Source organism: Prenolepis imparis, unplaced genomic scaffold (genome assembly GCF_030444845.1).
Source record: "Prenolepis imparis isolate NDT839.2.m4 unplaced genomic scaffold, iyPreImpa1.0 SCAF_10, whole genome shotgun sequence".
NCBI lineage: Eukaryota > Metazoa > Arthropoda > Insecta > Hymenoptera > Formicidae > Prenolepis > Prenolepis imparis.
This window is the reverse complement of record NW_028141168.1, coordinates 4,307,907-4,335,699: the sequence shown is the minus strand read 5'-3', so window position 1 is coordinate 4,335,699 and position 27,793 is coordinate 4,307,907. Positions and strand designations below refer to the sequence as shown.

Sequence of the window (27,793 nt, the reverse complement as noted above, 5' to 3'; positions counted from 1 at the left end):
ATTTTGGAAAAAATAATTTTTTTCCAAAAAAAACTTTTCTTCAGGAGCATCTCCACATGAGCAGTTCTCAGCTTTAATCTTTCATAACATGACTAAAAAGTAAGATAACGTTAACTTTTTTTTACAAAAAATTTCAAATATCGCAAAAAAGTCATTGTTTTATACATTAAATCTCATTAAATTATCCTGAAAATCTGACGTGCTGATGAAATTTGATTTGCGGCATCGTTTTTAGCACCCAAAAATCTATAAGGAATACTTTGTCTGGTTTAAAATGATTTTTGGCTATAAACTAATGTATATTTTATCTTATTGTTATAATATAGATATATCTTTTTACGAACTCGCCACGAATTCGTGTTTTCGCGCGCCGTATCATCTCTTCTCATTGATAAAGAAAAGACACTGGAATACCCGGGCATCTCGGCCAGAAGAAAATGGAAATTCGCGGCGCGCGCAGAAATCAATGCCCATATAATATTGTCAAAGCATGCGCTCAAGAAGAGAACAGGAGAACCCGGCGTACGCAGTACGAGGGAATAAATAACATAGCGACATAGCAGGTGCGAAAATTAAAACAACCCCGGCAGAGGCAGGAAACGAGTACTGAACGCGAACACGCGTCCGCGTTTGCGTATCATGGACTCATAAGGAAAAAGAAAAAACCAATCGAGAGAGTCCGAGCCCCCGAGCCAAATCGTCGTCGATCACTTCGAGAATTCATTCTCCTGCCGATTTTTCTTCTCACCTTGCCTCGGCAATATGGACGAGAATCTGAGCCGGGGATACGTCCAGTTGGGCAAGGCCAGGGGCATGAATGAGTTCAAATTTTCAAATGGATTCACGCATCTTTCGCCGCCCGTCGATAAGTGCAACTTCATTTACATGGCCCTGATCCTCGGCGGCATAGGATTTCTTCTGCCTTACAACAGGTCCTTTACAACTCTTGTGTATATTTTATTACGCTTTATACATATGTGCATATCATGCTCCGTCGTGCGTGTTGTGATTTGATCGAAAATCTTTTCAGACAATACTATGGCTTATTTACTTTTTAACAGCAATCTGGATTGCTTGAAGATAATTTGGCTGATGATAATTTAATTAATTAGTGCATTCGTGTTGTCGTGTGTGTATGTGTGTGTGTGTTAAGTCAAATTATTCGCAAAAATTAATATAATTTTATGTTTATTAGTTCAACAAAAATTATCGGAATTCTTTCTATTATAGATTCTTTTGCTGAAATTGATCTTTTCTCGATAGAAATGTCAAAGCACTCATAGTTTTTAAAAATTGAAAATAAAGCACTTCTGGTCATTAAGTTTTAGTTAAATATATATAATCTTGAATATATTTTTCAGTTAATTTTAAATAAATTTTAAAAGAATGCAACAAGTTTTATTTAAAAAAATCAAATTAAAAATATACAAAATTAAAGTTTAAATACTCATAAAATTGTATATTATAAATTTGTTTTGCTAGAGAAATTATCTCCAAATTGGTTCTAAAAAGTGTACATTAAAAGAATATATCTGATAGAATTTGCTGTATAAATTTTAATCGTTTGAAGGGGTAGATAACACAATTAATCGGGAAAATTGATTTTATCCTATAATTCAATAAGAATAAATTTCTCCAATGTTTTAATCGACATATTTCTAATCTTTTCTTTAATAAAAAATAAATGAGTAAATTAACAAAACTTAAAAATTGTAAATACACTTTTAATGCTGTACAAAAGATCGCAAAGTCGACTTATATATTTGACGATTGCTATAATTTGTCTCATTGCAAGCGATTTCTAATAACCTTTGCAGCAAAGCTCATTTAATAATTAATCTGTAAAAGAATTTTATTGTTTATAACACATGGCTCTTTCTCTTTCGATACATAAAAAATTTTGATGTATCAACACATATTAAATTTTTATTATAAAATCTTAGCAATTTACAATTGATAATTGTAATCATTATTCTTTACAGTTTCATTATAGCGGTGGATTATTTTCAAGCGAGATATCCAGGAACTACCGTGATATTCGATATGTCTGTCGTTTACATTATTATGGCTTTCTTCGCAGTCTTTGCAAATAATATACTGGTCGAAACCTTATCGCTGAATACACGAATTACATTTGGTAAGATGCGCTAAAAGTGTATAAAGTTAATCGATACTAGGATAAACATTGTGACAATGCAACATTTTTAATAATATAATTTAACATTGTCAGCTTTAAATGAGTTTTGGATTTTTTAAATAATATTATTTATGTGTAAAATTTTGTATATGCTTTAAGAATGTAATTTTTATACATAATTTATGTATAAAAGGTTTTTTGTATGTTTTTATTAAATTTGTGCATTAATTCGAAATAATTTGATAATATAGCGATTATTTTAATATACATATATTAATATCTATCTCTCAGTAAATTAACTTTATATCTTCATTTCTTAACAAAAATGGATTGTATCAAACTACAATTATCGTCGCGATAACAATTTATTTATTTATAGCAAAAAAATATATATAACGAAATATACATAATCTAATTTTTATTTTCTTAGGATATCTGGTATCCTTTGTTACTCTAAACTTCGTGGTGATCTGCGAGATTTGGTGGGAACTTTTTGGTGTTGCAACTTCCTATACTATTAATTTAGTTGCCGTGGCGATAGTATCGCTTGGTTGTACAGGTACAGAATTAAAAAAATTATTGATTATTTATTGAATAATACACAAGACAATTGAAGGAATATCCGGGAAAATAATAATTTTCTGATTAATTAATAAATTATAATTTATTTAATAAATATAGTTTAACAAATATTTAATGTAAAATATAACAAATATGCCGAGAATTCACCTCAAATGATCTTGACATATATTTATAACAGAGTCACGATCTTGACATATATTGCCAAGGTCATGATCCTGAATAACTTCTGAAATGTTTTTAGTCTCAGTGTTTATTAAAAAGTTATTAATTAAATAAATTACTAAATAAAATTTCGTGCAAAGCAAGATTCGAATGTAAACTGATAATGAAAAATTCGATATTGGACGCTAGTTTTATATAAGTTTCATTATTTGTATTACGTACTAATCAACTAAATCGGTTGGAACAGATACGAAACTTTTGTCAAGTAGCTGCTATAAAATTAATTCATTTTGTTTGAAAAATTATTACTTTTATCACCTATCTATTACTTCTCCTACTTTTCTAGATTTTTCATTTCAAAGTTACTCTATGATCAAAGTGTCATAGGTCGTTCGATTCTTTTTATCCTCTATTATTATAGTTAATTAAAAATATTAGGGTTTTCCGTTTAAAAAACTTAATTAAGACCTTCAAAACTTTTTGGCGCCTTCATCTAGAAAAAAATTAAAACTATAAAAACGTAGCTTTTTCAAAATTAGTTAACTTTTGTCTTAAATCTCTTTGTCTAAAATCAATATTTATAAAAAGATATCTTAGAAAACAATTTATAGTAACTCACTCTATAATTAGGTATTGATAACTTTTTAAGCTCTTTGTCTTAATCTTCCCGTTCTACATTAGATCTGATTTGAATTTGAAACTTGCAACATTTCTCTAAGCAAATTCCTTTAATTGTTAACATACTGCTAAAATTTGATCTTATTTATTCCTGCTGTTTGATGTTACAGTTCAGCAGTCGAGCTTTTATGGATATACATCAATGCTTCCCAGTCGATATACGCAAGCTGTAATGACTGGAGAAAGTAAGTATTTGAGTGCATTCTATGAATAATAAAAGGTTATTCATTATTATTATTACGAGAATATTAATAAAAGACTTTATGATATAAAGAATTTAAAACAGTGAACTTTTATAAATTTCAGCAAAAACTTACTTTAACTGAATTTTAATTTACGGCTTAGTCGTTAAAATGTATCAAATGTTGAAATTTCAGAAATCAGAAATAATTTCTCTCAATTTTTTTAAAAAGAAACTCATTTATATATTATGAATTATTTATACATATATTATTGCGAATAATAAAATATTATTGCAAATAATACGCTTTGTATTTCTTTCCGGCAACTCTGGATCGACACATCATGTAATGTATAAAAAAATTTTTATTGTACTTTTCCAGGTGTTGCTGGCTTTTGGGTATCGATTAATCGAATAATAACAAAGTCGTTACTCAATGATGAGCGCGGTAATACGTCCATGTTCTTCGTCCTGTCGAATATGACGATTCTGTTATGTTTCGTTTTACATCAAGTAGTACGAAAGACCGACTTTGTGCAATTTTACATAACATTATGCCAGGAGAGAAATCGAATTACTTTAGAACCAACTGAAGATGTTGGTTTGGTACGTAATCATACTGTATTCTTCGTTTATATAAAACTTCCAATGGAAGATTTGAGAAAACAAACACATTTGAGAAAACTTATAACATACAAGCACATATACATTTTAAGAAAAGAGAATTGTAACTGAAATTATCTCAAGTTATTTAGTTCTTATCGAACTTATCTATAACGTATTTTTGTGTGCAATAATCCAGTGATGCGCATATATGTATGATTAATGTATATCATTGTGTATTCAGATGGACCCATTAGATCAAGTCGGTGATCCCTCGAAAGGCCAATATGGAGTGTTGAAGATCCAAACGAGTCCATTGGGAACAGAATCCACCAGTGGCACTGATGGTAAGTAAGAAATGAATTTTACATGTTAAGTATAGAATATAGTGTTTATTTTGATCCCATTGGGGTTACAAGGCGCTGTTTTTGCAAGGAGCATACCCGAGAACCTTTAGGCCCTGCGCACAATAGAAAAAATATTAGGAATAAATATTAAATATTAGGAATAAAAATTATTTTAAAATAATAAAATCGAAAAAACTCTGATATAAATAAAAATACAAATTCGAGTATAAAGGACTAGTAAGGGCTAATAAACTAGTAAGAGTCCTTTATACCCAAATTTGTATTTTTATATCAGATTTTCCGATTTTATTATTTTAAAATAATTCTTATTCCTAATATTTAATATTTATTCCTAATATTTTTTCTATTGTGCGCAGGGCCTTAACCCTTTTACAATATCTCTTTAATTCCTTTTAACTTGGCCATAAGCGACCTCCTTACTACATCTACACAATTTCTTCTTTTTCTCCTCTCTCACATATCATCTCTCCTTTTTTCTTCGTCCTCCTTTTCTCTCCTTAACTGCCTTCTTCTCCTTCCACAATCCTTTTCCAAAAACATTTTAAGAGGCACATCACAGGTGTATAGGATCGAACCTGGAACCTTTTGCTTATCAGTCCACGACTTCCACGCTAGGCCACATCCCGATTTAAGTAGAATGATACTAGGTTTATTTATAAAAGAATATATTTTCGAATTGTGCACTCTCGAGAAAGTGCCACTATATCGAGATTACGACAATATATGATTGGACTGTTTTAGCGTCTCGACAGTATTCTGCATTCTCGTTCAGCAATCCAGTTTACGAGCCTAGCGCTCCTTCAGGGAATCCCCCTGGTAGCGCTGGACCGACTTATAAGGTCGAAGATGTCGTGGTTATGAGAGGCGCTTACGCAAGCACACAAAGCACAAGTACACCATGGTCCGGTATAAAAAGTAAGAGAATGCAGTTTTCTTAGTTTATTCAAAAAAGTGAGAATAATTAATTCATTTTTTACATACACAAATATATAATATTTGGTGTTAGTTTTTATACGATTCGGTGAACTATTGTTGCAGAACAACAAGTTTTAACAAGATCAATTAATTAATATTCATAGCGAAAATTTAAAATAATTTTTTTAGGAGGTTTACTCGCAAGACTCGAAGTTGCTAAATTGATCTTCCCATACATGGCCAGCATTGGAGTCGCTTACTTCGTAACGCTTTGCTTGTATCCAGGAATCGTATCAGAAATAATATCCTGCAAATTCGAGTCGTGGATGCCGGTTATTCTGATGACCGCCTTCAATGTCTCCGATTTAATCGGCAAGGTTATTGTCAATTATTCAAATTGTTTATAATATTAATCCTGCTCTTCTGTTCTTTTTTTCTATTTTTATTCGTATTCAAATATACGTTTTTAGGTTAGTTTAACACTTTTTAAATATTTTATTTACTTAAGGTGCCTTTTCATGCTGATGCTCGACGCTCATTTTTAGCGTCAAAAGACGTCACGTGACCAAAAATAAAGATACCAATTCGTCAATTTTGGTCACGTGACGTCTTTTGCCGCTAAAAATGAGCGTCGAGCGTCAGCATGAAAAGGCACCTTTATACTTATTCTTAAAATACTTTTATTCTGATATTGCAATTATATTGTTATGGTACTTATATTTTAATATTTTTAGAAATTTTAATTGGAATATAATAGATATTGCTCGAATATTAATACAACAAATATTAATATATTAATAATATTAATGCAAAAATGAAAAAGATAGAAAATCGATAAAAAAATTGTTAAATTAATAATGTTAAAGTAGTTACGTTTTTATATAGAGTTATTATTTCTTTTTAAGTAAAGAGACGAGTCGCGAATGTCTGTGTATGTGTGTAAAGATTGCGATAAGATTAAAAAATGTTTCTACAGAATTGTAATATAGATTATCTGGATTTCTTTTATAGGTATTCGCTTTAATACCTTACGAATGGAAGCGCACTCAGTTACTCTATTTCTCTAGCGCGCGGGTCATACTTATTCCTCTATTTTTGCTTTGCGCAATTCCACGTGGTGCTCCTATTCTCTCCGGCGAGGGATATCCGCTTCTGTTCTCCTGGTTGCTTGGCCTTACGAATGGTATAGTCGGTTCCATACCTATGATCCAGGCACCAAGCAAAGTACCAGAAGAACATCGAGAACTCGCAGGTATATATTTACTTTCCATTTAGTGACGCAAGTTAACACAATCTGACTCCTAGGCCCGTTTTTACCAACATCGGTTAACTTTAACCTCCGGTTAAATTCTTTGTCTCTTTTTAAGAACGTATCTGAACTTTGGTCGAAACAGGCCCTAGGATCATTTCTATACTTTCCATTACATTTGTGTCGCTTTTTGTCGATGACACAAGTCGACTTCGAGTGATTTTGCTTAGATGGTGAGTCAAGCGTGGTCAAATGTGGTCAAGTGTGGCTTTTCATTTATCGTATTGAGGTTACTAACTTGAGTTCACTTAAGTTAACGTAAGTCGACACAAGTGCATGTAAATGGAAAGCATTCATTATAAATATACAAAGAGTACGGATAATTGTTGCCCAAAATTTTCCCAACTCGAGATTAGACTTTACTTTTTCTCGACTTAAAATAAAGTTTATGATGCGTAGATTACGAATATGAGAGTTTTCAGATAGATCAAGTTAGCGTTCCAGAGAAAATAGCCTTTTAATCCGTATCTCAATAATTTACACCATATATGTTTCCTTCCTTCTTTTTTTTTAACAATATTTACTTTAACAATAAAACAAACAGTAAAACTAATACCAAAAACCATTTTATTGAGTGTTAACTGCATTAACTGCAAGTGTCAGGCCAATTAGCTGTGTGGTAGAATGACTAAAATCACTATAGGGTATGTATTGATATTGGAATTTTAAATGAGCCATTCTCTGGAAACGGTAATTCGATCCATTTAGAAACTTATTCATAATCTACGCGTTATGAATTTTATTTTTAGTCAAAAATGAGATCCAATCTCGAGTTGGGAAACTTTTGGACAACAGGCCCATATAGGCAGGTAGCAAATGTACGTCATTTGACGTTAAAAAGACGTTATTCGACGTAAAAATGACTCGTGCTTGCTATTTGGGACTTGTCCACAATCTTTTCATTAAAATATAATAACAATGAAAGAAAAAAAGAAGGAAGGAAGCAGGGTATAAATTATGAAACACGGTGATTAAAAAATCTTTTCATTTTCAATCTTCAAATTTTAAAACTATTTCAATATTTGATATTAGAAATTTTGTATGCTATTTATTTAAAGATTATACGGATGCTATATTTGAAAATTGTATTCAAAGATTCAAAATTAATCTGACATAGGTAAACTTAATTTAATGTAATATACAATATCGTATTTTGTTAGGTAACATTATGACGTTATCGTATATTACTGGATTGACCATTGGATCTTTATTGGCGTATATGATGGATGCCTGTCTCGGTCCACCCGTGCAAGCCAAGGATGTCTGTGCGAAGTTGGCGAAGACTCAAATTTCGACAACCGCGTTCAGCAACGTGACGACGAGCGTTTTGACGACCGCGATATCTTCCACTTTGCCCTTCGTTGAAAGAACGACAATGATGCCGAAGCCGAAGACCACCGCCAATGTGCTAACTACGATTCTGATGTCCACGTTATTGTCGAATAGCACTGTAAGCCTATTAAACGACGAAGGGGCACTGAATGCGTCAACGACGGTCTTACCGAAGATCTTAGCTAATGTTACCACTTCGGCAAGTAACGTGATTCTGCAACATTAGGACGCATATGTTTGTGTGCTGTGTTAAATCTGGTGCTTTCACATATATATGAGAAATGTAGAAAAAGAGAGAGAGAAAGAGAGAGAGAAAGAGAGAGAGGAGGAGAAAAAAAGAAAAATTATGTTAAAAAAAAAATGTGTGTGTGTGTGTGTGTACGCGAAAAAGATGATGAGTTGAAGAAGTTGCTACAAAGCTGAAGTGTTTAGATTCATTAAATTTTTAAGTTATTGTAATAATTGTTGAAAAATATGTTTAATTTTTTTTTATTATGTTGCTAACTATAAGATGCAATTTATATTGTTATTCATAATATTATGTATCATTTCGGAACTTATTCTTTGTTTGATTATTTCATGTAAGCATTGTTTTTAAAAAGATTAGAAAAATAAAAAAGAAACACAGTATACGTAATTTTATTGCAAGTGACAAAAATAAAGTATAATACGATTCAAACAATAATATGTAACATTATTAAAGCACGAGACATTCAGCAACTGTTTTTGAATGTTCTGGTCATTCGAAAAATTGTGTAGATAAAATATGAATCTTGAAAATTAAGGCCAGAAAATAGTGCAAAAAATTAAATCTTTTAAAGGATTCTTTATATTATACATGTATAACATAATAATTCGAGACTGGAAATAGTCATAGAAATAAGAAACAAGCATGTTTCAAGTCATAAACTGCTTCAATTTTTCTCTTTCAATTTGAAACCTCACTCTAATATTCTTTATTCATTGATAAATTTTCTTATTAATGTGGTGTGAAAAAAGAAACAAAGGGTAAAATATATCTCTTCCTTAATATGCAATTGATTATATGCATTGGACTGTATCATATAGGAATGCTAGGAAAGGAACCAGTAAAGATAGAGAGAAAAGAATAAATTATTTTTTGAGAATTGAGTTTGACACACGAATGTTGTAAAAAAGTAAAAAAAAATTAAAATTTTAGAAAAATAATTATAATTAATTGTTTTCAGATATATATATAAATAATAAATTTATATTAAAAAATTATTATTTATATTATATACGTATATTAAATTAAGCGTTAAAGTACTTTTGGAATTTACAAACATGCTCGAACATATACAATCCTTATTTATGTCTATCCGATTGTTTTCAATATTTAAATAATGCTTCTTTGTTTTCGCTCTATCCAAAGAAAGAACTCTATATATTAAATATATTCTTCCGTTGACATTTTGTCAGCAATGCTTTTATTTCTACAGATATAAAAAATAATCGCATAATTTATCCTATAATCTGTTTACTTAAAAATAAATAAATAATTTAAAAAGATCTATCTGTTTTAAAAATGGTTCACATCTATATTTGTATAAAAATTGGTTCAATTCTCTTTTTTTTTAAGGGAGATAGTAGGTCACTTCAAAACTTTTTACTACATGACTGATCGGCTTTTATTTGAGGTGAGAAGTGTTCAGTATATATCTTTTAGTAATATTATGTAATAAAATAAAAAAAACAATATATAACATTTACACAAATGTTTTTTTAGCTTTTTTATTATAAAAAATTTAATCTTTTGTTTAAAAATTTAAATTTAAATCTTAATTGCATACATTGTATATAAGTTTGGTGTTATTGTAAGAAAATTCTACTTGTTTTCTTGTATTACATATCTTATATATTGTTTCGTTTTTTGTAACATTTATTTTCTTGTATATATCTCTGTATACTAAAAGGGAAGTTTTTCCCGTTTACTATGAATAAATTCTAAATTATTGAGAAATGCTATTAATTAAATAAATTAAACTTAATTGAAATAATATTAAATGTATGAACAATGCTATTTATTGTATATTTTAAAAGTTCAAATGACTCATCTCAAAATGTTTTATTTAACTTTGAATTTCTATATAACACGGACAAAAAGTATATTTTAATTTATACCTAGCAATAAATAAAAAAAAATAAAATTAATCATTATATATTTGTGTTCCAAGTTGATAAGAAATGGCATTATAACTCGTTATAGATATATTATATATATACATTCATTATATAATTTCGGAGCATTCCTGCTTTTCTTGTAAAGTATAATATACTTTCACTAATAATAATATATCTTGCATAGTATAATATACAAGTAAACGTGTTGATTCAAATAAAAATTGAATTTTATATTTTATTTTACAAGAGAAATTAAAATTCTTATTGTGAATGTTGATGATGTGTTAATATTGCATTTGTTAATATTTATTTATGCGCAAGACATTGATGCACTTGATTTTGTATGTACTGTGATAAAGTTTTGTCTTTCGAAATAACACACCAGATTAAACACACGCACAAAGAAATCGCAACAATTATTGTGTATAACATTGCGTGCTTATGAATAAGCTGACGAAAAGTGGTTATTGCGAGACATATGTCGGGCTTCAAATGTTTCTTTTTCATTATTGAGGATATCACGTGCCTTTTATTTCGTATCAGCAAATCGCTGTTTCGAATATGCTTTTAAAAGCGATAAAAAGAGTAAAGTGTTGATTTTTTCGTAAAAAATGATACGTTATATACAGAATGGTCCCATTTTATTTTGAACAGTCAAATATTTTGAAATGACGAGATTTTAGAACAAAATGTAAAAGGTAAAAAGTTGTAGAATTTTAAGGGGAATATAATATCGTGACCTTGGGTGGCGTTTTTCAAGGTCATTTAGAAGTCAATCTAGTTTTTCAAACGGATAATACTTTTTTTACATCAATTGATTCCTTTCATTATTTTGTGTATAAAAGTATTGAAATAAGGTCATCAAAAAATGAATATTTTACAAGATATTTCATAGTTTATGTAAAATTATATCAAATTAAAATATCTCAAACATAAATATTCATTTTTTTGGCCATCCTACTTTTATAACTTTTTGCCTAATATTGCAAGAATTGATTTATAAAAAAAAAATTAGGACGGTTCCATTTAAAAAAAAATTAGATTGACCTATAAATGACTTTGAAAAACGCCATCTAACAATAAAAGTGTAATTCTACGTCACGATATTATATATACCTCTCGAAATAACTACAACTTTTGTCTGATACATTTTTTTCTAAAATCATTTCGAGATACTTGACTGCTCAAAATAAAATGGGATACCCTGTATACTTATTATGTATATTTATTCTTATCTTTATTGTTATTGTATTTTAATGCGTAATATAGACTGTTAAACTATTTGATGGTTGATGATCAACAAAAGTTTTGGCCAGGAAGGTTATTGCATGATGGGTATATTCTGTCGAGCTGTTATACGCATCTACGTGTATATAGTTGATTGATACGTAAATATAAAATACGTGTATTTATGTGGCACATTAGGCGTCATAATTACTTTACAATTCACTTTACAACTCACTAGGTCCACTTTCTAGATGCACTTTCGGAAGAAATGCATATATATGAAACGCATTATGCCACATTATACATCATATGTGTGATTCGTAGTAAGAAATAATCGTAACAATAAACAATAATTGTTACAACATTTGATATGTTACATCTCAAGCATAAAGACATAAATATATAATCTATATATTACAAAGATTATAATACAAAGAATTGTTATTGAAGCATAATTGTTTTTATGTTTATCAATTTCAATTATTAATTGTTATAACATTGTATATCCAATATATAATTAATTTTTTTGTTTATGCAAAAGAATAAATATTTTTGAAAATTATATCAAATTTTATCAAATATTGCAAAATTAAAAATAATATATATTAAAATTAATTTGTTATTCTAAATAAGAGACAAGTCGACAAAAAAATAAGAGAAAAAGTAATTTCTCTTAATATCAAAATTTTTCTACGAAAACATAAATCCAAAAGTTCAAGTACTCTTTTATTTTTATAAAATATAATATATGTATTTGTCAAAAATGTTGGTTGTCAATTATGGGTTATTCTTATAGTTATCTTTCTTGCTACGATCACATTCATGACATCTAGATTTCTAGACACGAATGCGTTGATACTTAATGCTCATCTAGTAAATATGAATCAAGATGTTTATGATACCTCTATAAAGAAGAAAAATTGACTTTTTCTCACACAAACATTCCTGCCCCTATTTTACCCCGCCAGCTTCATTAATTGCATTATCTGCTCAAGACATATCCGATGTTACGTAGAAGATTGTAATCAAAGTTTATAAAATTAAGACATAGTTAGCTCTATACATTACGAAAAAGACTATGTAATACACATTTGATCATGTGATTGATTGACTATCTTTCTCTGTTTCTTTTTTTTTAATACATATAACATGTGCCCAGTAGCGGATTTTCCATTAGGCACAGATTAGACACATATCCTAGGACTTTATAATATTGCAGGGAGCTTTTTCTCAAATCAAGTTGTACATACCTAGGCGACTTGGTATGGCAGGAGAGGTCTGCGAAAATCAAGTTGCAACACTTCCGTATTGCAAGAAACATCTAAATCAAGCTACTACCTAGAGATCTTAAGGTGCCAAAATCCGCCACTGCACTCAAAGAAACACTCATCCAAAACAATAATATTTGAAAAAAATCACCTCTAAAGACAAATTTAATTATTTCGATTACTAAATCAGATTGTAGCGATGGTTTGATGTATAATACGCGCATTATTATCATAGTCAATATATCGACTATTCTAAAAATTTATATATGTATAGTTATACAGAGTGTATTCGAAATAATTATACGCTTGATGTACTATATCTCCTTCCTTGTTTGTACAACTTCAAAAGAAAAACGCCCCATAATTAATACGATATCTTAAGAATAATGTGTATAAACATTTTATTCTTATGTCATATAAAGTAAAAGAAACTTTTAGTAAAGCATCTTCTTTTTTTTTTATATATTTAACCTTTCTCTATAAATTTTGAAAATGCACATATTTAAGTAAGATCAAATGAATAAGTACATTTTTCAAAAGAGAGTATCCTTGCAATTCATATAAAATTATCAGCACTATACATTTTTTGTTTAAGAGCATTAATTTAAACTCGTATATTTACACTTACCTTTTTTAAAGTTTCTTATAATATATACATATAATATTGAGTATAGTGATCCCCTAGGGTTATACGGCGCTTTTACCAAGGAACTCAACCTACCAAGGAGTACTCAAATCTTTTACAATAATCTCATTACTTCCTTTCTTGCATCCTGGCCTTAAAAGACTTTACACATTTTAATCCTTTCCCCCTTTTTCCCATCTCCTTTTCTTCTACCCTACATTTTCCCTCTTCTTTTTTTTTCCTTTCTTGCTTCCTCTTCTCTCCTTCTTTTTACTACTTCTCACCTGTCTTTGCCTCCCCTTCTTTCTTTTTCTTCCTTTAAAATTATGCTTCTTTTCTTCCTTCTCCAATTCTTCTTCCACAATCATATTTTCCAAGCAGGCATGGGGTGTTTAAGCTCGAACTGGATTCGAACCTGGGACCCTTCTTTTAAAGTTTCTTATTATTTGAGATAAAATTTTTTTACATTATGACTTATAAAAAATTGATACAAGAGCCGCATTAATATTTTTGAAGATAATAAATGATAGTCTAGCTCTGATAGAACGAAAAAACATAAAGATGTTGAAATGCATATGTATAATAAAAAAAGACATTGTTCGTTATATATGTTATATTTCTCATTCTAATAATATAATATTTGTGTACATTCGTATCAAATATGGCGTGACACTTTGACGTTGATTTTCTAAACCGATTGGCATGCTTTGCAACTCTCGATCATTTTTTCATTTCATGTTATAATATTTTATATAATTCTATAATCACATGTTCCCGAATTTGATTATCGAGAGTTGTGCTATTATGATCAACTGTCGCACATATCACGCCACATTAGAAAGTTTATTAATATACAAACTATATATTCAGGGTGTCCGGTAATAATTGTATCACCTTTTGTGTTCAGGTAAATAAGCGAGTTAAACCGAATAGTAAGTTCTTTTTACCGTTTTGCGATGTTCGCAATAATTTAAAAAAAATTAATTTAAACAAATCAGTTATTACCAGACACCCTGTATATAAGTGAAAATATATATCCTATATACATGTGTTTGTGTATATGTAACACGCATACATGTACACAATATAATGTATATCTTATAGAATTATATATATATATATCTTGCATAGCGAATTATTTCTGAAAATTATTGGTTTCTCAAAAAATTAAACTTCTTCATACATGATCAATTAACATGGACGACTTATAGCAATCTATAATTGGCTCCTAAATTTCAACACATCACATACATGAAAATGCTGAAATCCCCGATAATACGATGCCAGTTCTATATATTTCGCTCTTGTCTCGTCTCCGTTTAATTCCAAGCGATTTCATTTAATAAAATCGCAAAACACAGGAAAAGGGACGCATTTTGCTTACCCGCATCCCTGACACTATGGAACGACAACGGTCGTTCTATCACAGTTAAAATTCACTTAGAAAAAAGGCGACTATGATAAATTATCAATATGAAAAGAGGGGAAAAAAACGAATCTCTTTCTACAATGATCATTTGAGGTATTTCGCTGCCCAGTCCGTTCGGCCATAAGGTCCGCCACTGGCTTTCGTGTTGAAAACGTTTCCATATAAGTTTGGTTGAAACGTAGGCTTATTGGTAGGTTCTATCGGAAAAAAATCGATGTTAGCTAATTAAGGGCGTTCGCAGGAATTTTTCAAGAAGAAAGGACATTATTCAAAATGTTACTTCCAAAATTAGAATACTTATGATTTGAAATTTATACACTTTTCAGTAGTAAAAAGCAGAGATTGATTAAATAATAAATAAAATTAAGAGAGAGATCATCTTTGATTTTTGAAAAGCAGGTAAAATAAATTAAATTCAAGCAAGGCAAGCATTGAAAAACTAAAATTTTATTGAAATCAGAAAAAAATATATTTTCCTATAAATTGAGGCAATTTAGGGATCAACAAAGTGAAACAAGTATATTTTGTTTCACTCTAACTTACTGCACCAGTGTGCACTAGTTCACCAGTGCAGCAATAAAGAACAAACTTAAAGTTAGCACAACTTTGCTCTTCCTTTATTCAAAGAAAGAGCAATAAATGTTTAATTTCTTGCTGATTCCAGGGATAGAACAAACCATCCCCTTGCCTCTCAGAAAGCAAACATAAAATGATGTCATTTTAACGTTAAATGACGTGCATTTGTTATTTGGATCAAGGTATGCACACTGGGATTAATAAGAAAAATTGCGCAGTCTCTTGAAGCAAGGGAGAAGTGCATTAAGTTACTTACGCGTATAAAATACTTACTGATATTTTGAGTCCCATACACGCTGGGATAAGGTAATCTCAAGTTTTGTTCGGCAATATAACGGTTTCGCGCGAGATAATGCTGCCTTGTTTGATTCTCAATACTATTTCTAGATCCCCAAAAGGACTCTGTAAAGTCCTCATATTTGTTGGATGTTGTCTGACCAATGAATCCATTTAATAGCAGTTTCGATCGGTTGATATCGGAATCTCCGTTTCTTGAAAATAAATAATAAAGAAAAGCATTAAACTGTAGACAATAAGTAGCAGCATATAGATCATGTGATGAAGACGATATGGATGATTTATTGTCTATTTTGAATTTATATACATTATACATTGCAGATTACACAACAATATCCAGTATAGCTGAGAAGTAAACATTTGTTATTATTAGTCTCATGTATTTAGTTAGAAAAAATCGTTCCATTTATTGCTAGTACATATCTACTGCCATTTAATGAACGCGACAAGCATAATGCCGAAAATTCGATGATCAGAATGACGATTGTAAAGATATACCGCAACGCGTCGATCACATATAATGCGAGCAAACGTGTTTTGTCCAGCAGATCCGTCATTATTGTGAAACGTTTTACAAGATATTCGTCACAATGGATCAACAAGGTTTGACATAGATATAGAAAGCGTCTCGATATAAGATGGAGAGTAAACCAAGAAATTCGACAAGTCGATCCAACAAATACAGAGATGCTTAAAAAGATATTTAACGGGAGTGAGATTCTTGACAACATGTCGGTTAAATATTGCATAGTAGTAGCCAAAATATGAATCGATTTGCAAACGATCGTATCGTAAGATTGTATTGTTAAGGAATAGTTCTCTTCAAGTGACGCAATTTCGAGCAAATTTATCGGGTATCCAGAAAATATGTTCTGTCTGATGTGCGACCATACCAAGAGACCGATTGTCAACATCGTGTACGCGATAAGGACTCTCTCGACTGGTTTTCGGAACATTATATACCTGGATGGCAAATTTGTGCTCTGGCCTGCGACATACCGAGCCACGCTGAGGTAGTGTTGCTTCGCCGAGACTTTGCGCGAATTTTTTATCTGATTGGACTGATTTGACTGATTCCACATCCTCGACGGCGGTTCATTCCACGCTGGTAGAGACCAATTAGCATTGCCATGCTTCAAATTATCGGGTTGCTGATAGTTAGCGTTCCAATTGACACGATTTTCCTTATATACGCGATCAGGGATGAGCATCGCGCTTGAATTGTCCGGGACAATTTTACTCCTAAGATAATCAAAGAGATTAAGTCAGTTAATCGCAAAAGATTAGTACATAAATTCGCTTAGAAAATTCGTGCAACCTACCCTAAAAATTCGGCAAAATCGTCCTCATCGGCTTTGGAAGCGTTACTATCATGCTTGTGACTATTGTGATTATTATGATTTAATAATGGCAAAGCAATCGTCTGCTGCTGCGATTCAACCATTTTCTCAGGTGCTCTATAAATTGGATTTTATATATAATTTTAATATCTAAGAACATATAGAACTCGTGTGAAACTATGTTTATCAAAATCTTCTTTTCTTATAAACTCAAAGTATAGAATATTTCTTTAAATTGTGATATTTATTTTAGACTTATCATTACTTATATACGCAATAATTAAAAATGTACACGAAAATTCTCGTTTATTAATATATGTCGTAATAGAAATAGAATATATCTTACCTGGATTGAACTACGTTATTAACAATGTCTTCCTGAGAGTAATTATATTGTTTAGGCGCAGGTGGTGGAAGATTAATTTTGTTCATGGCGAGCTCTCGTTGAGATACGACACCAATTTTTTTACTATTAATGATACGCGGATCGCCGACTTGAAAATATGGATACCTAAAGACATGACAACAATCTTTTATTGACAAAGAGTACCTTCACTTATTAATAATATTTTAATAAATAACGAATAATAGTTAAAATTTTTTACTACTTAGGATGATTTCGATAACGCATTATTTGAATGTTTCATTTAAGTAAACATTTATTTTGATTACTTTACGTTTTCATTCTTCTTTTTAAGAGAATTATCTTCTCTCTTTTAATTAGTTACGATTTACGATTTACTGAATATTTTATGTAAGACGTACATACCTAAGCGATTGCTGTGCTGTTGGTCTCTTTATAGGGTTCCATTGTAACATATCTTCCATGAGTATGACTGCCTCTTGACTAGCATTCGGTATTAATACACCTAAGGAGGTGCGCGTAAAATTCGGGAATTTAAAATTCATAGCCGCGGCCAATTGGTAACCCTCCGGCCAGTCTTCTTTATTAGGTGTCCCGATTACGGAGCATATTTTAAATATTTCGTCGATCTCACTTTTTCCGGGAAACAGAGGTCTAAACGTGTACAACTCGGCCATTATACAGCCGACCGCCCAAATGTCAATCGGGCTGTTATAAGTCGTAGAGTGTAGCAATACTTCTGGTGCTCGATACCTGTGTATATATATATACAGGGTATTTATTTTATTTAATTAATCTAACCGAATATTGCTAAAACTATGACTGTAACTCAGAAAAATCACTTCGTATAAAAGTTAAAAGATTTCGAGGGGCAAAAAAGTTAATAACTTTAAATTTTAACTAAGGTTATTTTTCAAGGTCATTTGAAGATCAAGCTAGGTTTTTTTACAAATGGAACCATACTATCGCAAAATTATTACCATCTCGTCGATACGTAGTCCGTATACGGAGGTCTCGATCGAATTTCTCTCGCTAGTCCAAAATCAGCGATCTTTACTAATTCGGGCCCCATACATAATAAATTTTCTGGCTTCATGTCACGATGAAAGAAACCGTGTTTATGCATGAAAGCGAGACCTTGTAATACTTGGTACACCATATTCCTTATTACTGGTTCGGGAAAGAGTTTGTCCCTGTGATTCAAATGTTTTGAGTATAAATATGATCCCAAAAATAACATCTGTATAATGTAAATTGCCATATATATATACCTGTCCTTCATTAATTGATAGAGATTTTCCTTCATGTATTCAAATACGAAATATAAAACGTCGTTCTCTCGTATAACTTCTTTAAGCTTTACCACGTTTGCGTGACTGAGTTTTTTCAATGACTACAATATAAGAAGTCAAAAAGATCAAAATTATCTGTTAATAATTGTTGATTTGATTGAAAAATAAGAGATCGCGGACAGAAAAAAATAAAAGAATTATTTTCCTAATTACGTGTGTGGTTAAATTATATTATAATCAACTGTTTTAATTATCTCAGCACAACATATATTATATCGTTTATCGTTAACACTGAATATTATATATTATCCTGTACACATATCATTTTGTAATGTGAATGTTTATAGAAAATTTTGTTTTTCAAAGCAATAAAAGTAACTATCTAATTTAAGCGTACCTTTACTTCTCGCAGATTCATAGCTTCCTCCCAAGAATAATATTTTCTCTTCATTCTCTTTATAGCTACCTTCTCACCTGTATCAATGCGTTCTCCGAGAACGACGGAACCAAAGGTTCCGTCACCCAGTTGGTTCAAGGTTATATATCGATTCATTTTTCACTTACGTAATCCTTGAAAATTTTTATACCACTCGTCTTCTTATGTAGTGAATCTCAGCATTATAACCAGAACATATTTAAACGCCGCCGTGAAACGGCAGCGTCGCATGTTCTTCGACTCTACTGTAATCATAAAAACTAAAGATGTTTTACAAAATTATTGACTTTTAGAACTTTTTTCTAAAGCCTAAATTTAATAAAGTATATAAAAAATTATAATTCTGTAATCTTTAAAATATATTTAGAATAATTAATCTTACTAGAATAACACTAGTTTACAGCCAAAAATTGTTTTAAACCAGACAAAGTGTTTCTTATAGATTTTTGGATGCTGAAAACAATGCCGCAAACCAAATTTTACTAGCACGTCCCCAAGGAGAACAAATAAAAGTCAAAATAATGTCAATTTGACATCATATTGATCAAATTTGGATCAAATTTATGTTCAAATTTAGTCAATATAATGTCAAATTGACATCATTTTGACTTTCTGTTCTTCTTGGGTCAGATTTCCAAAATAATTGAGATTTAATGTGTAAAATTGGCTTTTTTTGCGACATTTGAGATTTTTTTGTAAAAAAGATTAACGTTATCTGGAAAGTCTGATCAAATATCATGAATGTATTGTTCATCCCCTATAAAATCCATATTTTTTATTTCAATATCTTACTTTTTTAATCATGTTATGAAAGATTAAAGCTGGGAACTGCTTATATGGAGATGCTCCTGAAGAAAGTTTTTTTGGAAAAAAATTATTTTTTCCAAAATTGATTTTATCATTATTTGTTCTCCTTTAGATCGTATAACTTTTGACTGGAACATTTTTTTCGAAAATGCATTTGTTTCGAAAAATTCAAGGTGGGCAGGTAAAATGAGACATTCTATATATAAATATGTATATATTTAGTGGAATCTATCATGATAAGTTGCACTGTTATATGTGTATCGATAGTCCTAAACTACAAATTATGAGTATAATTATATGACTTCATCATCATAGGCGGAATATTTGCTATCTCAGCAAAACTCTGTATTTAAATCCTTCCTAACATAATTGAAAAGTAAGATATCGAAATAAAAAAAATGCATTTTTTAGGGGATGAACAATACATTCATAACATCCCAGTAAACACAAAGTAACAGTAACATAACATCAATGTTATAATTCCTCACTCAACAATGTAACTGTTACGTACAAGACATGTTATATTGCAGTTACATTGTTGAGTGGGATCTGATCAGAATTTCCAGACAACATTAACCTTAACTTTTAACCGTTTAATCTTTTCCACAAAAAAATCTCAAATATCGCAAGAAAACCATTTTTTGCATATTAAACTTTAATTATTTCGGAAATTTGATGTGCTAATAAAAATTGGCTTGTGGTATCGTTTTTTCAGCATCCAAAAATCTATAAGAAACATTTTGTCTGGTTTAAAATAATGAAAAAAAAAATTTTTTTTGTAAACTATTGTATAGTGTAATTTAAAAAAGAGAAGAAGTTCTCCAGTCCCAAATAAATAAAATCTTTTATTGTTAAATTCTTTGAAATGGATAATAATTAGTATTATTATTAATAATTATATCGATTCGTTATGTAATTTTATTTGATATAAAAGTGTGAAAGTAAAATTTATCATTGTTTTATTCAGATAGGAAACAGAGAGACTTCAATATGAGTGCAAAACTCTGCGAACGTGAAAGGAAAATCAATAACCTAAAATATGCTTGTTTATTATTTTTTTTTCTTTAATCAATTCATTAATATGTTGATTTATTTGCAAAATAACACATATTTTCTGCCCGTTTTATTGATGGAATATTTGAAAACTATTCCAAAAACACGATAAAAGTTTTCTTCAGGATTTACATTTTCGTAACAATTTAAATTCTCTTTAGAGTTTTCTATTACAATTTATTTTAAATTATAATCAAGAAAAGCATTATGTAAATTTAAATTATAAACTGTGCGCGTTTAAGTTTGAATGAGTAGTAATACTACTAAATTCCGATGTTTATGTAAGCCCCTATCGTACCTATAAGTAAGGCTTATAATGCAAAATAAGAGTTAGTAAACTTAGTCTCTCGTTGGCGTATAAATAAATACTTGGTGCGAGTTATCCGGAGTATTGACTCTATAGCGGTAAAATAAATATTTGATAACCGGCATTCTGCCATAAGACTCGCAAAGACACCGTTGACAAGATGGTAGAGAAACTTTTATACCATTCACGACAAAGGAATCTTAATCTGATATCACATCAATCTATAGGTATGATTTTTAAAGTGTTTTACGCAACTTCGTGGAATTTGCGCGTATTTTAAGACTGAATAAATAAATAAAGAACTATAATCAGTAAAAATTATTTTAGACACATGCTTTTTTGTGCGCATTGAACTTGCCTGGAAAATCGCACGACACGATCCTAACACGCTCGACACTACTTTTGCACGTGTTATATACACGATAGCCCAATTCTACGACTTACGAATAATACCTACGACATATAGAGCAAAAGACACATGTAAACGTAATCTAGGACACCAACTCGTATATATGTCGCTCTGAGATTAGCATTTTCTTACGGTCGCATGCGAATAATCTTCGTGTGGGCCAGACATGCAAGAATATAGATTTTCTCGAATGACGTTACGCGACCTGATCGCTAATAACCAACGTAAAACCGTTTTATAATTTTTTATTCTAATTCAAGGAGTAAAGGAATTTCGATAAATTTAAATTGATATTTTGAAAAAAAAATTTATATGTTATATATGTCTCGTAATTATAATTTTAATAATAGATTCTCTATTAAATTAAAAAATTTTTTTAACTACAAAAATTTCGTAATAGCAGTAGTTTTCAAGTTGTAAATGTTATATATAAAAATAATCTTCGTGTTTAGACATAGTAGAATCTCAAGAAAATTGGATTTACTTGCGATAATAATATTAGCACATACATTGCTGTAATCATGATATAGTAATGCCTAATTTGAAATATAGATTTCAAGAAGAAAACAGAAAAAAACATACAAGTTTTGATTTATTAACAGAGATCCAAGGAATTTTGTGAATTTAATTAATTTCACAATATTAAAAAAAAATATAATTTAACAAATTTTATAATATTTCAAAAATATTGTTATAATTTTTCTAAAGATGTTTATACAAAAAATATATATATATATTATAATATAAAAAATAATTATAGCAAAGCTTGTATTTTTATAACAATTTTTAATTCTACTTTTTTTTAAATTTATTTTTCTTTTAAATTTTCTTTACAAATAGCGTAAAATTTAGCACTATATACACAATTTGCAAAATGGATCTAAGGAATTATGTATCTCGATTTAATGCAAACGCATGAAATGTTAGCTTTCAGTTCCCAAGTGACACTGAAATATTGCGCGATCGCGACAACAAAATCAAATCACCAAAAGATGACATATTAGAAAATTAATATATCTTTTTCTGAAATAAGTGTTTCATTATCATTAATTGTGCGAAAAGAATCGGGACTGTACTCACGGAGCAAAATAGATTCCTGGGCTTTCATGTACTTGATTATCTTCTTGCGTAGCTGTCATTCGCAACAAACTATTAATCGAGCGGCCATACTTTGAGGTCGCTATGGCTACGAATGCTAAGTCAAACTGCCGCGCCACGTTGTAGTCGCATCGTCAATCAACGCTAGTAAAGGCCATTGCACGTACAAAAATTTTAGTTGTAATCGTAAAAGGCCATTGCACATACAAAAATTTTAGTCGTAATCGTAAGGCCGTAAGCAAATCGTCCAATCATAGAGAAGAATTATCATAACGTAATAAGAATGCTTAACTGTGATTGGACGATTTAGGCCGGTATTCATAGTCGGTTCTTATATTTAAAGCCTAGTCTACAATGGCAGTAAGCAGTATAGAGTAAGCAGTAAGCAGTAAGCAATATGAAATGGGAATTGCCCATTTTGTTACTCCCGGTCTTTACATCCACTAAAAACAGTATACTCTCTATTCCTACAGCCTTGTTATTGCCATTGTATACTGTTTTTAGTGGATGTAAAGACGGGAGTAACGAAATGGGCAATTCCCATTTCATACTGCTTACTGCTTACTGCTTACTCTATACTGCTTACTGCCATTGTAGACTAGGCTTAAGAATGTCTTAAGCCTAGTCTACAATGGCAGTAAACAGTATAGAGTAAGCAGTAAGCAGTAAGCAGTATGAAATGGGAATTGCCCATTTTGTTACTCCCAGTCTTTACATCCACTAAAAACAGTATACTCTCTATTCCTACAGCCTTGTTATTGCCATTGTATACTGTTTTTAGTGGATGTAAAGACCGGGAGTAACGAAATGGGCAATTCCCATTTCATACTGCTTACTGCTTACTGCTTACTCTATACTGCTTACTGCCATTGTAGACTAGGCTTTAAGTACAATCTTAAGATGCGATTAACCAATCACAGAGCCGTATTTGCATCTTAAGACATTACTTAAGACGGTCTTGAAATAAGAACGGACTATGAATACCAGCCTTAGAGCCTACGGCACACGGTATGATTTTTCGTACTGGATCTGATAAGATTTAGTAACATACTAAAAATGCACCAATCAGAATGCAGGATTTCTAATATCTTACTAAATCTTATCAAATCCAGTACGAAAAATCGTACCGTGTGTCGTAGGCTTTACTTACGGCTTTACGATTACGACTAAAATTTTTGTACGTGCAATGGCCTTTAGGCCTTGCGTACAATAGGGAAAATATTAGGCCCTGCGCACAATAGAGAAAATATTAAGAACAAATATTAAATATTAGTAATAAGAATTATTTTAAAATAATAAAATCGAAAAAACTCTTATATAAATATACAAATTCGGGTATAAAGAACTCTTAGTAGTTTATTAGCTCTTACTAGTCCTTTATACTCGAATTTGTATTTTTATATCAGAGTTTTTTCGATTTTATTATTTTAAAATAATTCTTATTCCTAATATTTAATATTTGTTCCTAATATTTTCTTTATTGTGCGCAGGGCCTTAGAGTCCTTTCTATTCCTAATATTATATAGGAATAGAGGTTAAATATGTAAATGTACAATAAAAAGAATAAAATATAAAATATAAATATAGGAATTGTGTCATGTAGCCATACGTACGTAAATAAACATATTTTAGCTTTAGCTTATAAATTTAAATAATATATGGATTTAAACATTTTGCTATAATCAAGTATATTGTATTATGAGATCTTTATTAATTCCAGAGCAACATTTTTATTATCACATGTTTAATTTTTCAATTAATGGGAATTTTACTTATATATTAAAGAGGAAAAAAAACATAAACTTTAGAGAAATAATTATTAATTTGCAAAAAGAGAGTCTAGATTTTTCAATTTTTGTGAAAAAGCTTAAAAATGATATATTTTTTCGTTGACACCAGAATGACATCAGAAATATGTAATAATCTTTTAAATTTTTTTTTTCAATTTTTAATTTAAAATAGTTTGAGAAAACCTTTAAATTTCCAGTTGTAAGATATTTATTTTTTTTCAAATTTTTTATTATAATAGTCTCTACAAAAAGAAATAGAAAATATCTTATTTAGACATTCATCGAATAATTAAGTATTTTTTTTAACTTTTCTTTAGAAAATGTTCTGTTTCTTATTTATTAACTATAATATAATATATATCTTGTAAAAAATCAAATTATTTATGAATGAAATTATTATTTATGAATATATATAATTTTATATAAATAATTTTATTCATTATACTATTCTCATATTGTTCTTCATTGCTATTATATATTAATATTTATATTAACATTCTTAACATAATATCTAAATTTTGTGTACTCATAATAATATCCCAGTGAGCATTATTGAGAGGAAGAACTCTTTAAGAGAACTTTTTGAAGACTTCATTAATTTTTCTCAAAAATGATATTAGTAAGTTATCTTTTTGTAAGATATCTTTCAGAAGAGTTCTTTAAGAGAACTTTTGAAAACCTTATTAATTTCTCTTAAAAATGATATCAGTAAGTTATCTTTTTGTAAGATATCTTTCAGAAGAGCTCTTTATGTTGTCTATTCATAGATGTCTGTAGAGTCTCTAGCAAGCGTGCTATTTTACGAACGCCGCACATGGGCAAGCCCATGGTATAAGGAGACAAGGTATGCTCTTGCGCATGAAAATAATTGACCAATGAAGATAGTGGAACAAGTGACTGGCCATATTGATATCTCAGCCAATCAGCGTTTTATCTCCAAATCCGCAGTAATTGAAACGTGGCATTAATTTTACAGGATAATTAATAAATTAATGTAATTAAAAAATATTATAAATTTTATAATTAAAATGATTTAAGTTTTTAACTCATTTTAAAAACTTAACTCTACCAATTTCAGTTGAACTGGAATATTCAGTTACTGACACAATAAGTCTAAAAAAGTAAATATTATTTCTAAATTAATATGCCAAAAACTAGCAATAACACAAACATTTATAATAGCACAAACAATTACCTTGAGTTTTTATTAATATTTACATGGACTGAAGAATCATTATTATTGATTTCTTTTAAAACTTGTCGATCATTAAACAAATTTTCTGTCGGAACGGCATCAGGCAGGAGACTTCTTACTTCTTACTGTTTTTGGAGAATAATCTCCATAATATTTGGGTTTTTCTTTGTAGCATGTGGGTAGAAAATGAACGGAACATATGCGTGCTGTTACATTTTTAACATAAAAAAATGTATTATCTATTACAATTTTCATATATAATAAAACTAAATTTATATATTTACCAGTTTTAAGGTTAACCTCCTTGTCACAGGCTTTCATCCATATTGACGCAAACTCAGGATTTTTGGAAAATGAAAAAAATTTAATTTTTTTTTCTTTAACATTTTCACTGCGATTTTTGCATATCTTGACACTACATGCCACCATTATTTACAAAAAGGTTATCACAAATTGACTTCGTTACACTGCTTTAATTTTCAATATGGAGGTTCACATGTTCCACCGCCATATGTGCGCAGAACTAGTCAAATTTGGTCTGCTTGACGAGCATACCTTGTCTCCTTATACCATATAAGGGCAAGCCACATAAGGGTGCGTTCGTTTATGCAGCGATTAGCGCATCCACTGCGCATCCACTGCGTCTATCATCTGCGAGTCACGTGACATCATTTACCGAACGATCACCTGCGTGAATTGACTGCTCAGATTGTAATTGGAGTGCGTAATTTTTTTTAATATCTTTAAAGAAATTTTATTTAAATATTTTAATTTTCAGAAACAATGGATGGATTTAGAATAGATTTAATTTCATGTAACATTATTGATCAAGCTATGGATCTCATTAATAGTAGCTCAGATTCTAACTCATCATCAGAAGATAGTTCTGATGAAGAGCTGCTGTTATTGGATGATGTTAGTATAGTTAATTTAATTTATTAATTTAATTGACATTTTAAATGTATACACGTACACATTACATCCATTTGTTGTCTACATGCAGGAGCAGGAACGTATAGAAGTGCACAAAGTAAAAAATTTTTGTGATACAATTTTTGGAATGCATGATAAAACATTTAAATCACATTTTCGTCTCACAAGAGGTTCTTTTGAGGTAAGTATATACATCAGAAATATTGTAATTTAAAATTAAATTATAATAATATATATATATATATATATATATACACAATACATATGTATAAATTATATATATATATTTATATTTATATAATTAATATATTTATAATTATGTATATATGTATATATAATTTATTATACATATGTATTGTGTTTGTGTGTATATATTTATATTTAGATATTTATATTTATATATTTATATTTATATATTTATATTTATATATTTATATATTTACATTTATATATTTATATTTATCTATCTGTAATTTAATAATTTATAAATATTGTATAAATTTCATATCTGCTTTGTTTTAGGTTGTCAGAAGAGCAGTTGGTCCTATGCTTGAATCTAATAATAATAATGGAGGTCATCCTAATGTATCTTTGGAAAAAGCAATATTATCAACTTTGTGGTTACTGGCAAATCAAGATTCTTTTCGGGAAGTTAGCAATCTATTTAACTTAAGCCCAAGTACTGTACATAAAGTATTTTATGATGTATGCAATGCTTTGTGTAATATGATAAATGAACATTTATACTGGCCAAATCAGACAGAGTTCCAAAATATAAGACAAGAGTTTAACGAGCTCAGAGGACCAAATGATTTCCCAGACGTGGTATGTACAGTTGATGGAATGCATATAGAAATTCCAGCTCCGAGAGTTGATGCTATGAGTTATTATAATCGAAAAGGATTCCATTCGATTATTTTACAAGGGATGTGTGATGC

General features: G+C 29.9%; 2 protein-coding genes across 8 annotated transcripts; one reads left to right on the top strand and one right to left on the bottom strand.

The window, feature by feature from the left end:
- The first annotated feature begins 506 nt into the window (after window positions 1-506).
- Ent3 (equilibrative nucleoside transporter 3) lies at window positions 507-12,739 on the top strand. The gene is made up of 10 exons (XM_083047643.1): window positions 507-932; window positions 1,983-2,137; window positions 2,568-2,696; window positions 3,670-3,744; window positions 4,123-4,346; window positions 4,588-4,690; window positions 5,453-5,626; window positions 5,816-6,003; window positions 6,638-6,878; window positions 8,096-12,739. The coding sequence occupies exons 1-10, from the start codon at window positions 763-765 to the stop codon at window positions 8,491-8,493; spliced, it is 1,857 nt and encodes a 618-aa protein (XP_082903769.1). The 5' UTR covers window positions 507-762; the 3' UTR covers window positions 8,494-12,739.
- Window positions 12,740-14,127: 1,388 nt separating this feature from the next.
- Window positions 14,128-26,507, bottom strand: LOC145941530 (serine/threonine-protein kinase dyf-5). 7 transcript variants are annotated; one of them, XM_083047644.1, is made up of 12 exons: window positions 26,207-26,507; window positions 25,923-26,128; window positions 22,920-23,081; window positions 19,225-19,508; window positions 18,807-18,928; window positions 18,516-18,728; window positions 17,941-18,288; window positions 17,518-17,682; window positions 17,154-17,288; window positions 16,795-17,073; window positions 15,808-16,025; window positions 14,128-15,155 (listed from the first exon to the last, which is right to left on the bottom strand). In XM_083047644.1, the coding sequence occupies exons 4-12, from the start codon at window positions 19,378-19,380 to the stop codon at window positions 15,043-15,045; spliced, it is 1,749 nt and encodes a 582-aa protein (XP_082903770.1). In that variant the 5' UTR covers window positions 19,381-19,508; window positions 22,920-23,081; window positions 25,923-26,128; window positions 26,207-26,507; the 3' UTR covers window positions 14,128-15,042. The 7 variants fall into 7 exon arrangements, with proteins under 7 accessions (XP_082903770.1, XP_082903773.1, XP_082903771.1 ...); XM_083047647.1 differs by lacking the exon at window positions 22,920-23,081; XM_083047645.1 differs by lacking the exons at window positions 25,923-26,128; window positions 26,207-26,507 and adding an exon at window positions 21,789-21,883.
- Window positions 26,508-27,793: the final 1,286 nt, after the last annotated feature.

Coding starts and splice junctions, on each gene's coding strand:
- Ent3 (XM_083047643.1), top strand. CDS start 763: ATGGACGAGAATCTGAGCCGGGGATACGTCCAGTTGGGCAAGGCCAGG. Junction 2,138..2,567: donor GAATACACGAATTACATTTG/GTAAGATGCGCT, acceptor TTATTTTCTTAG/GATATCTGGTATCCTTTGTT. Junction 6,004..6,637: donor TCTCCGATTTAATCGGCAAG/GTTATTGTCAAT, acceptor TTTCTTTTATAG/GTATTCGCTTTAATACCTTA.
- LOC145941530 (XM_083047644.1), bottom strand. CDS start 19,380: ATGAATCGATATATAACCTTGAACCAACTGGGTGACGGAACCTTTGGT. Junction 18,929..19,224: donor TGAATCTGCGAGAAGTAAAG/GTACGCTTAAAT, acceptor CTTATATTGTAG/TCATTGAAAAAACTCAGTCA. Junction 18,289..18,515: donor GACTACGTATCGACGAGATG/GTAATAATTTTG, acceptor ATATATACACAG/GTATCGAGCACCAGAAGTAT.